Source organism: Trichomycterus rosablanca, chromosome 4 (genome assembly GCF_030014385.1).
Source record: "Trichomycterus rosablanca isolate fTriRos1 chromosome 4, fTriRos1.hap1, whole genome shotgun sequence".
Lineage (NCBI taxonomy): Eukaryota > Metazoa > Chordata > Actinopteri > Siluriformes > Trichomycteridae > Trichomycterus > Trichomycterus rosablanca.
The window spans coordinates 27,026,808-27,039,207 of NC_085991.1; the positions used below are offsets into that span (position 1 = coordinate 27,026,808).

General features: G+C 40.7%; 1 protein-coding gene across 1 annotated transcript in view; it reads right to left on the reverse strand.

Annotated features, from left to right (window-relative positions):
• Positions 1 to 12,400, reverse strand: part of dock11 (dedicator of cytokinesis 11) — a 120,138-nt gene that overhangs the window by 38,747 nt on the left and 68,991 nt on the right. The window contains exons 42-45 of the mRNA XM_062994093.1: positions 11,717 to 11,899; positions 10,011 to 10,124; positions 9,262 to 9,477; positions 5,410 to 5,467 (exon numbers count right to left, since the gene is read on the reverse strand). Coding sequence (XP_062850163.1) covers positions 5,410 to 5,467; positions 9,262 to 9,477; positions 10,011 to 10,124; positions 11,717 to 11,899 — 571 coding nt within the window. The remainder of the gene's footprint in view (positions 1 to 5,409; positions 5,468 to 9,261; positions 9,478 to 10,010; positions 10,125 to 11,716; positions 11,900 to 12,400) is intronic.

Here is a 12,400-nt window from a genome sequence, read left to right on the forward strand (position 1 = left end):
AGGAGTGGTCTAGCGTAATTTACCGTTGCCCCATCCAGATGCCTCCTAGAAGTAATTACACTATGTGGCAAGATACATGTATAGGTATATGGACACCCCTTCAAATGATTAGGTTCAGGTGTTTTACCCATGCTTATTGTTAAATGATAAACAATATGCTTCCACCTTCATCTGTCCCAGCATGACAGTGCCCCAATCTACAAAGCCAGTCTGACAAACTCTTACAGACAAAGTGCAAAATTGGATGTAAAGCCTGTTAATACCGCCCATGGTTTCCAAGTGAGTAGTCAAACAAGCTAGTGATCAAGTGTTTAGGTAATTTTGGCCATACAGTGTCAGAGATATTCACAAAATACTAGTCTTTAGGCTAGAGTCCGAGTCAAGTCACGAGTCTTTAGGCTAGAGTCCGAGTCAAGTCAAAAGTCTTTAGGCTAAAGTCCGAGTCAAGTCATGAGTCTTTAGGCTAGAGTCCGAGTCAAGTCACAAGTCTTTAGGCTAGAGTCCGAGTCAAGTCACGAGTCTTTAGGCTAGAGTCCGAGTCAAGTCAAAAGTCTTTAGGCTAAAGTCCGAGTCAAGTCACGAGTCTTTAGGCTAGAGTCCGAGTCAAGTCAAAAGTCTTTAGGCTAAAGTCCAAGTCAAGTCACGAGTCTTTAGGCTAGAGTCCGAGTCAAGTCAAAAGTCTTTAGGCTAAAGTCCGAGTAAAGTCACAAGCCTTTAGGCTAGAGTCCGAGTCAAGTCAAAAGTCTTTAGGCTAGAGTCCAAGTCAAGTCACGAGTCTTTAGGCTAGAGTCCAAGTCAAGTCAAGAGTCTTTAGGCTAGAGTCCGAGTCAAGTCATGAGTCTTTAGGCTAGAGTCCGAGTCAAGTCACGAGTCTTTAGGCTAGAGTCTGAGTCAAGTCACAAGTCTTTAGGCTAGAGTCCGAGTCAAGTCATGAGTCTTTAGGCTAGAGTCCGAGTCAAGTCACGAGTCTTTAGGCTAGAGTCCGAGTCAAGTCACGAGTCTTTAGGCTAGAGTCCGAGTCAAGTCACAAGTATTTAGGCTAGAGTCCGAGTCAAGTCACGAGTCTTTAGGCTAGAGTCCGAGTCAAGTCACGAGTCTTTAGGCTAGAGTCCGAGTCAAGTCACGAGTCTTTAGGCTAGAGTCCGAGTCAAGTCACAAGTCTTTAGGCTAGAGTCCGAGTCAAGTCACGAGTCTTTAGGCTAGAGTCCAAGTCAAGTCAAGAGTCTTTAGGCTAGAGTTTGAGTCAAGTCACGAGTCTTTAGGCTAGAGTCCAAGTCAAGTCACGAGTCTTTAGGCTAGAGTCCGAGTCAAGTCACAAGTCTTTAGATTAGAGTCCGAGTCAAGTCACGAGTCTTTAGGCTAGAGTCCGAGTCAAGTCACAAGTCTTTAGATTAGAGTCCAAGTCAAGTCACGAGTCTTTAGGCTAGAGTCCAAGTCAAGTCAAAAGTCTTTAGGCTAGAGTCCGAGTCAAGTCATGAGTCTTTAGGCTAGAGTCCGAGTCAAGTCACGAGTCTTTAGGCTAGAGTCCGAGTCAAGTCACAGGTCTTTAGGCTAGAGTCCGAGTCAAGTCATGAGTCTTTAGGCTAGAGTCCGAGTCAAGTCACGAGTCTTTAGGCTGGAGTCCAAGTCAAGTCAAGAGTCTTTAGGCTAGAGTTTGAGTCAAGTCACGAGTCTTTAGGCTAGAGTCCAAGTCAAGTCACGAGTCTTTAGGCTAGAGTCCGAGTCAAGTCACAAGTCTTTAGATTAGAGTCCGAGTCAAGTCACGAGTATTTAGGCTAGAGTCCAAGCCAAGTCACAAGTCTTTAGATTAGAGTCCGAGTCAAGTCACGAGTTTTTAGGCTAGAGTCCGAGTCAAGTCACAAGTCTTTAGATTAGAGTCCAAGTCAAGTCACGAGTCTTTAGGCTAGAGTCCGAGTCAAGTCAAGAGTCTTTAGGCTAGAGTCCGAGTCAAGTCACGAGTCTTTAGACTAGAGTCCAAGTTAAGTCATAAGTCTTGAGACTAGAGTCTGCATCAAGTCACAAGTCTTTAGACTAGAGTCCAAGTCAAGTCACAAGTCTTTAGACGAGTCCAAGTCAAGTCACGAGTCTTTAGGCTAGAGTCCAAGTCAAGTCAAAAGTCTTTAGGCTAGAGTCCGAGTCAAGTCACGAGTCTTTAGGCTAGAGTCCGAGTCAAGTCACAAGTCTTTAGGCTAGAGTCCGAGTCAAGTCATGAGTCTTTAGGCTAGAGTCCGAGTCAAGTCACGAGTCTTTAGGCTGGAGTCCAAGTCAAGTCAAGAGTCTTTAGGCTAGAGTTTGAGTCAAGTCACGAGTCTTTAGGCTGGAGTCCAAGTCAAGTCACGAGTCTTTAGGCTAGAGTCCGAGTCAAGTCACAAGTCTTTAGATTAGAGTCCGAGTCAAGTCACGAGTCTTTAGGCTAGAGTCCAAGCCAAGTCACAAGTCTTTAGATTAGAGTCCGAGTCAAGTCACGAGTCTTTAGGCTAGAGTCCGAGTCAAGTCAAGAGTCTTTAGGCTAGAGTCCGAGTCAAGTCACGAGTCTTTAGACTAGAGTCCAAGTTAAGTCATAAGTCTTGAGACTAGAGTCTGCATCAAGTCACAAGTCTTTAGACTAGAGTCCAAGTCAAGTCACAAGTCTTTAGACGAGTCCAAGTCAAGTCACGAGTCTTTAGGCAAGAGTCCAAGTGAAGTAACCAAAACACAGCAAAAAAAAACATAACCACTGCTTACCTTAGCTTATGTTCTTTCAGATGCTGTTACATTTATAACCGTGTGTTGTGCCATTAGGAATATAATCCGTTATTTTGTAAATGTGCTTATAATTAAAAACCTCCAAACTTTTCCCGGTTGTGAAGTAAAACACTAACTCGATAGAAAGACAATCAAGCGTTTCATTAACACATCGTCTGTGTGACGCAAACTGAATAAATGCAAATAACAGCATTTCTTACTAAAAATTCAAATCAGAAGGTCTGATTGGTTCAGAAAGCAAGTTGCAAGCTGTGAAGTGCACTATGTAGGATATTCCACCAATTTAAGTGAGATTCCAATCCAAAGGTAATGAAAATGTTTAAATAAAGTGAACCTCAAACTGTGTAGGGAGTAGGGAGCAACACTTTATCACTACGCCGGAAGCTGGCTGTAACATTTACCCATTGCGTGCGCTGTGGGTTAAGACGGCTGGAACGTTATTGGAGAGCAGAATATTTATAATAATAATAATAATAATAAGATATATACACTGTGTTCCAAATTATTATGCAAAAAGTGTTTAGGAGTGATAAGGTAAGAATTTTTTTGTTTGTCAGTTAAACTCATTGATGGTGATGTGTGTCAGGGCTCTTTATATCACTGAAAGCAATTGCAGACACCTGTGCTAATTAGTTTGGCAGGTGTGTCCAATTAAAGGCAAGACTACTTAAGAAGGCTGTCCCACATTATTAAGCAGCCTACATTTTCAGCCAAAATGGGAAAGAAAAAGGATGTGTCGGCTGCTGAGAAGCAACAAATTGTGGAGTGTTTAGGTCAAGGCATGACTACAATCAACATTGCCAAGACACTTCATCGTGATCATCGCACAATCAAGAAGTATGTAGCTGATTCAGAGCACACACGTGTGCGTGCTGATAAGGGAAAATTGAGGACTCTTTCCAACAGGCAATTACGTCAGGTTAAAAGAGCAGCTGCAAAAATGCCTTGTCATAGCAGCAGACAAGTTTTTGAAACTGCTGGTGCCTCCAACGTCCCCCGAACAACAAGATGCAGGGTCCTTCAGAGGTTTGCAGCTGTGCGTAAACCATCCTGTCGACCTCCTCTATCCACTGCACACAAGCAGAAACGGCTCCAGTGGGCCAAACAATACATGAAGACTGACTTCAAAACTGTTTTGTTCACCGATGAGTGCCGTGCAACGCTAGATGGTCCAGATGGATGGAGTGGAGGATGGCTGGTTGATGGACACCCCATGCAAACAAGGCTACGGCGCCAACAAGGAGGAGGTGGAGTAATGTTTTGGGCTGGAATCATGGGGAGAGAGATTGTCGGCCCCTTTAGGATCCGCAGCAAGATCATTTTCATGCATGATAATGCACCGTCTCATGCTGCAAAGAACACATCTGCATCTCTGGCTGCTATGGGCATAAAAGGGGACAAACTTATGGTGTGGCCCCCATGCTCCCCTGACCTCAACCCCATTGAGAACCTCTGGAGCATCATCAAAAGGAGTGTCTATGATGGCGGGAGGCAGTTCACATCTAAGCAACAGCTCTGGGAGGGTATTCTGTCCTCATGCAAAACAATTGAAGCAGATACCATCCAAAACCTGACAAATTCAATGGACGAGAGAGTTCAGAAGCTCCTTTCGAACAAGGGGTCCTATGTGCAAATGTAACATCACCTAGAATAAAGTTTTGACTTGAAAACTGTTTGATTTCAGTTTGTAATAACCTGCTAATGCTTATAATTTCACAAATGACCATTTTTTTTGTTCTTTATAAAAATGAAAAGGTTGAAAACTCTGCTGTGCATAATAATTTGGAACATGCATTTTGAGTGCATTTTGAGTGTTTTATTTTTTTTAAAATATACTGTTATCATTGGCAGTTTGTTCAAAAACCTTTCAATTGTACTCTAATAGTTGATGACTGGAAAATTACAATGACTGCAATTCATATAGGTAATTTGGAAAATCTGAGAAAATATTATTTGCATAATAATTTGGAACACAGTGTATATATAATTGTCACACGTAACTAATGTTAAATTAATGCTGACTCTAGGGACTCTTGTTGTGTACGAGTCATTTGTTTGCGAGTCATGAGTCTAGTCTGTGTCATTTGAAACAAGTCCGAGTCGAGTCTGAAGTCCCCATCTCTGTACAGTGTAAGATAATACAACTAGTGCTCAGGTGGTGCTGCTGCGGTAAACTACGCTAGCCCACTGCTGCTGAGATCTGGAGTTCAAATCTCAGTGATGTTTGTTGGCTAAAACAGACTAGCTGTACCGATCCCAAGCCCAGATAAAAATAGGAGGGTTGCATCAGGAAGGGCATTCAGTAAAAACTGTGCCAAGTCTACTACGTAGACAAGATACCTTGTTGTGACGTCATAGGAGGAACCGAAAGAAGAAAACAAGACACTACAGCCAGAGTAAATATGTTACATACTTCACAGTTATGTGTGGCAGAAAAAAAAGGATTTAAAGTGAAGCAATGCAGTGTACTTTCACCCCAGCAAAAGAGTGTAGTGAACACACCCCTAATAAAACATGATGAATTTGCACTCATCAATAACTTTTACAAAGAATTTCTCCAGAAATGCATTTTTACTAGATCTGAGCCCATTAGGATCTAACAGTTAGTTCATGTGAAAGTATTTACAGATGTGCTTTATTAATAGGAAAAAAAGGAAAACTTACTTTTCCTGTACAAGTATTCTGCCACCAAAGCTGCAATGTGGACGTAACACATGGCTGCCTGAGGATACAAAAGATTGCACAACTACAGTTAATCTTGTGAAAGAATGGAGAATGTTTGAAAACAGCTACACTTCGGGAAGTTTAATTAATCTGACACAACAAGGGCTCATACATCAACAAATGATTTCTGTGTTTGGATGTGTCAAATACTGAACTTGGATAATTGCATTAGTAATGTAGTTCTACATTGTCATTTATGTACAGGTATGTATTTATTTATTAGGATTTTAACGTCATGGTTTACACACTATGGTTACATTCATGACAGGACAGGTAGTTACTGGTTACACAAGATTCATCAGTTCTAGTTTAATGTCAAACACAGTCATGGACAATTTTGTATCTTCAATTCACCTCACTTGCATGTCTTTGGACTGTGGGAGGAAACCCATGCAGACACGGGGAGAACATGCAAACTCCACACAGAAAGGACCCGGACCGCTCCACCTGGAAATCGCACCCAGGACCTTTTTGCTGTGAGGTGACAGTGCTACCCACTGAGCCACATAATGTCACTGCACGCTGCAACGTGGCCTCCTAATTTATTTAAGAACGATTATGACTGATTACTGTTGCTATTGTTTCCACATAAACAGTGCTTGTTTAACTGTACTCATTATGAAATACATGAAACACATAACACAGGAGACACTGCTCGCAGTCAAGCAATCTTCACATCACATTAAGCTTAGAGTCATGTATGAAGGAAGTCCAAGCTCATAATCACATGATGCTGAATAAGCAGGAGCTTATTTCCTGCATGGAAGCCTTCAGGTCCATGGACATGTAAAGCTTGCTTTTTTCATTGTGGACATAAGCACCTGTGTTCCAGCAACTTCTTATTAACGGTGGAACTGTTTTTCTGGTTCTTGGAACAAATATAAAAACAGAAAAAAGAAACAATATGACCATTTTTACCTCTTATGAAGTCTATTATTTTTTCCACTAAGAAATGTGAGTCTAAAAGAAAGATAAACTACTTTCTTTTTTGACCCTTGCCTAAGAAATTCACTGTTGGATTCCAGAGCTAGCTAGTCACTAATCCCTATGGTGAATATGCTTTCTTTTAATTTTTTTTCATAAGCATTCTTATTTCTGGTAATGTTTCTATGCTTATCATGTTACCCAAAACTCACTCAACAGAATAAAGCCCAGGATATTGGATCACATTAGAAACATTCTTCATCAGATCATATTAAAATTAAAGATTTAATTTGCATGCAGCTTTTCAGAGCAACTTTGAAAAAGAAGACTGAAGAAACTATTTAACTGACTTGACAAGTAATAATATGGTATTCTCTAGGTGCTCCAGTTTCCTACTACACACCCAAAGACTTGCAGTCAGGCCAAATGGAGCTATTAAAATTGACCATAGGGTCTGGTTGGAAACCTAGAGAGCTCTCTACATAGACAGCATTTTATGTTATTCTACACACTCCCCAGATTGTTTGTTTGTTTGTTTATTACAATTTTAACGTCATGTTTTACACACTTTGGTTACATTCATGACAGGAACGGTAGTTACTCGTTACACTAAGATTCATCAGTTCACAAGGTTATATCGAACACAGTCTTGGACAATTTAGTATCCCCAATTCACCTCACTTGCATGTCTTTGGACTGTGGGAGGAAACCAGAGCATCCCGAGTAAACCCACGCGGACACGGGGAGAACATGCAAACTCCACACAGAAAGGACCCGAACCGCCTCACCTGGGGATCAAACCCAGGACCTTCTTGCTGTGAGGCGACCCACTTTGCCGCTCCCCAGAAGAAGGCTGTTCGAATTCTTAGATGCCTTAAAATGCTGCCCTATGAGGTGCCTTATTTCAAAGCAATAGTTTGACTAAATAACGAGGGCGCATCCGATGCTTCCTTAATGGTGAAGGCACAAAAAAATGACAAATATGGGGGACGAATGTGGAGAAACATTCTTTTCAAATGTAAATATTAATTTTTAATTTCTATGAAGGTGCACAAGTGTCGTTTATTTGCAAATTCGAGCTTGTCAGTGACAGTTTAACTGTTTTTGGTACATGAAGGGAGATGTTAGCTGGAATGCTAGCAGGTTGTGCCACCTCAGCCCATTGGTTTGAATGACCTTAGGCTAACTGTGTTATCGCGGTAATCGCTGCCTAAGTAGTGTGTCTGAATAACCTGGTTCATAAGTCAATGTCTTATTAGAATCCTCTCTACTTAGGCAGCTGCTTATGTAGGCAGAAGACTAGGTTTTTGTTTGTTTGTTTATTAGGATTGTAACGTCATGTTTTACACTTACATTCATGACAGAAACGGTAGTTACTCATTACACAAGGTTCATCAATTCACAAGGTTATATCGAACACAGTCATGGACAATTTTGTATCACCAATTCACCTCACTTGCATGTCTTTGGATTGTGGGAGGACACCGGAGCACCCGGAGGAAACCCACACGGACACGGGGAGAACATGCAAACTCCACACAGAAAGGACCCGGACTGCCCCACCTGGGGATTGAACCCAGGACCTTCTTGCTGACTAATAATTGGGTAAGAACATGTTTTTGGAGTTTTTCGAAAAACAAATGAAAACTCTTGTTTACAAAAGTATCCAGATCCTTTATTCGATCCTTTGTAGAAGCCCCTCAGCAGCATTACAGCTGCAAGTCTTTTTGGATACGCCTCTACAAGCTTTTTACACCTTGCTTTGAGCAGTTTATTCTATTCTTCATTGCAGATCCTTTCAAGCTCTGTCAGATTGTATGGTCAGCATCTGTAAGCTGTTATTCTCAGGTCTCTACGCTGATATTGAATAGGGTTTATGTCTGGGCTTTAAGTGGACATTTCCAGGACATTCGGAGACTTCCTCATAAAAAGTATAACTGTCATGTTAAAAGGTGAACTGTTGCCACAGTCTGAGCTTGTGCACACTCTGAAGAAGATTATTTTGCCCAGATACCTTTCTAAACAATTTAAACTGTAACAGGTGGATCCCATTGAAGTTCTACACAGATCTCAAAACAAAGCAAATAGGAAATAATTGATCACAATTTGAAGTGCCACAGCAAAGGGTTTGAATGCTTTTGTGAACAAGAGATTTTAATAGAATAAGTGGATTGATGGGTAAAAATGGCAATTCTATTTATACAATTACAAATCCACAACACAGTTAAGTAGGCAAAAAGTCAAGGGATCTGAATACTTTCTGAATCCACCTTATATCAAACACAGATGAACCCAAATGGTTTGTTCAGTTGAAGTACTACATTAATGAAAACCTGTGTTTTCTGTGCAGTGCTTCCTTGTGTCTTACATGGAACCCATTTAAAGTAGTTTTAACCAATCAATATGCAGCACTTTTTTTTTGTTACAGTGGTTTTTATCCCATTTTGAAACCATTTAGCAAAATATGAGGGTTGCTCAAAATGTTTACGCACTTTAAAAACTAGTCTATTAAGAATTTTAAAAACAAATGACATCACTTTTCTATATAGTCGCCTTCCTTTATGATGCATTTTCCCCAGCGTTGTACCAACTTTTTAATGCCATCAGTAAAAATAGTTTTTGGTTGAGCACATAGCCACTGATGCACCGCTGCTTTCACATCATCATCACATGAAAATCTTCTTCTCATTAAAGCTTCTCTGAGCGTCCAAAAAGGTGGAGAAATCCGGCCTATAAGCTCTCTCACCCACGACCAATTACTACTCCTCCCACCCTCACCGTTTCCAACCAAATTATAAAAGTGCTGAAACGTTTTCAAGATCCCTCGCATATTGTGCATTTTTTCAAAAGACTGATTATTCCGTGTACCTCTGAGGTGTCTCCGTTTTTGAGGTGAGCTCGTGCCATGCTGTCCAGCCAAGTGCGCCTGAGTTCAGGTGTGCTGGCATAAGAGCGGGCCAGGCTGTACTGCAGATCCAGAAGCATCTCTGGGTCCTTCTCATGCTCCCGCATCTGAGCTGTGGCCATCAGGACGGTACGGATACGCTTCGTAAGGCTTTTCACTTCTGCAGGAAATTGAGTACTCTAAACACACACACACACATTGGTATTACTATCTTTGTAAGTGCGACTTGATTTTTTTCCCCACCTTTTTCCCAAACATTGTATATTACAAATACAGTCAATCCGGAAAGTCTGCACACCCCTTTCACTATCTCCATGTTTTATTACATTACCAGAAACAAGTGTGCCAAGCTCGTAGCTTCTTTCCCAAGACGCCTTGAAGCTGTAATTGCTGCCAAAGGTGCATCAACTAAGTATTAGGCTAAGGGTGTGTACAGATATGTAACCCCTAAATAAACGATTTTTGTCAGTAAAATAAAATTGCATATGTTCTAAACCCTGTTTTCACTTCGTAATTGTTGGTGATTGTGTGTAGATGTGTGAGGCAAAAAAGAACTCAATCTATTTTAGAATGAATCTGTAACATAATAAAACATGGAGAGGGTGAAAAGGGTGTGCAGAAATTCCTGACCATATGAAAACACAACTTCAAAATGTCGTAATCAATAACTCTTTACGTCAAATGATATCCAGATCAAAAAACTGAACTGCACCTTCATGGCCTTGTCGCTGTTGGCAAAGTTGTTGATGATGGAAAGTGACTCCTGAAAGCGTGAACTACCTGTCAGTGCCACATCTGCAATTAGCTGGCTTACAGCAATAATGATCTGCACATAGAAAAAAAAACAGATTTGGGATGGCATCAAATTACTATGAGTACATGTTAAATAATCTGGTGAGAGGACTGAGTAAAGTGGAGAGCACAATTTCATTTCATTATCATACACCAGTGCTGTCATGGTAACCAATATATAGTTAATATGAGTAACTAATCGTTAATGTTTTTCAAACCACTAGCATCAAGGATTTAATAGATTTTTAATTATTTCAATCGTTAACAATAGTAATAATAGGGAGGTGTGCACTGAGTTTGCACAGAGGCAATGTATGCTAGACCACTACTGTTAAGATTTAAACCCCATGCTATCAGGCAGTTGATCGCCTGCATGGACACGATTGGCTTGTGTGCAGGAAAAGGGGGAAGGGGGGTGGTTGGTGGTCAAAACAGACTTGCATTAGAAGGCGTACTTGTCAGTGTGCTCTTAGTGCCGGTCCCAAACCCAGATAAAAATAAGAAAGCTGCATCATGAAGGGTACTGGTGTAAAAACATGTGAGCAGCCAAAAGAAGTAAAATGGGTACAACATTTACAGTTTATTCACTTAACTTTATCTGCATCACAGGAGGCAGAAAACCACCTTAAGCAGGGTGCCTATTTATATTCACTTACTCACTTATATTCTCACTCACACATATTGGCACAGTTGACCACAGCCAATCCACTGACATTTTTGGAAGGTGAAAAGTGTTAAGTAGTTCATTTACATTTTCAGCATTTGGCAGACGCCTTTAAAGCAACTCACAGTACTGTGACAGTATACAGTCTGAGCAACTGGGGGTTAAGGGCCTTGCTCAAGGGCCCAACAGTAGCAACCTTGCAGTTGTGGGGCTTGAACCAGTGACCTTTTGATTACTAGTCCAGTACCTTAACCACTTGGCTACAACTTCAACTCAGAAATCCCATAAAACAGGGGGTAAATGTGAGTAAGAAGTCAGGGATTGAACCCCATACATTATGCCTACAACAGAATGACATTTACATTTTCATTTTCAGCATTTAGCAGACGCTTTTATCCAAAGCGACTTACACAATGATCTGAACACGATGAGCAGTTGAGGGTTAAGGGCCTTGCTCAGGGACCCAACAGTGGCAACTTGGTGGTGGCGGGGCTTGAACCAGCAACCTTCTGTTTACTAGTCCAGTACCTTAACCACTGAGCTATCACTGCCCTACAGAATGAGTAATTAGTAATGTAATAATAATGACAAAGTTTCTGACAGGATGCCTTAATATTTGTGCTTATTAGAACATCTCAATTTACAGTTACCTAATTAGACAACATGATTATGGTATAGGTATAGAATTGATTGTTTGAATGGCCTTAATCTTATACATTTGAGGGAAATACATAATAATCAGTTATCTGTATGCTGTTACCATGACTACAATTAAGTCTAAAAGTGACCGCCCTATCATTATTTTGTTTAGCACTAGAGTACTAGAATTACACAAAATTCTTCTCAGCTCTGAATACTTCCCGTATACTTTGTACTGAATTATAGAGATTAAAGCTTCAAGAATGTTTTCAACAATAAATTACAGGATAGAGGGGGGAAGTTCAAAATTTAGCCCAACGTACCTGCAAGTGCATACGCAAAAAGCTCTTCCTCTTAGTGTACTCGAAGTTGTTTCTCATGAGGAGGTAAAGCAGGCCTGCAGCTTCTCCACGTACACTACCCAGTTTGGACATGCAGCATTTTAGCACCTCGTAACACAGCAAGCCACACAGAGTCACGCGACCTTTAAAGAGAGTAACCTGAAACTGAAAAACACAACAAGCCAAAAAAATCACTTTCTTCTGTAATAATATGGTTAAACACCCACCATAAAATGTGTATGGACAGGACTGACTGCTAATAAATAAATAGTGTATAATATTATAAATAGATATCTGATACAGAAATTCCATAAATGCTTTTAGACTCAGATTTATAAACATTTATAGACACAGGATTATTTTTTGGCATTTTCTCCCAATTTTCCTCCCAATCTAATCATATTCAATTGGCAGATTTGTAGTTTCGCCTTTACAGCTGCAAACCTCCACTATTGACCGAGAAGAGCCATAACTAATGCACGCCCTCTCCGACATGTGTGCATATGGAGATCCGTAATGTGCACCAGCAAAGCTGACATTTAAACTCGCAAGCTTTACCATTGTGCCACCTAAACATCCAGTACATGGTGTGTAGGAACATCATTAGTAAAAATGCCACAAAACTGACAAAAAATCAGGTATTGTATGTATTTGTATTGCAATCAT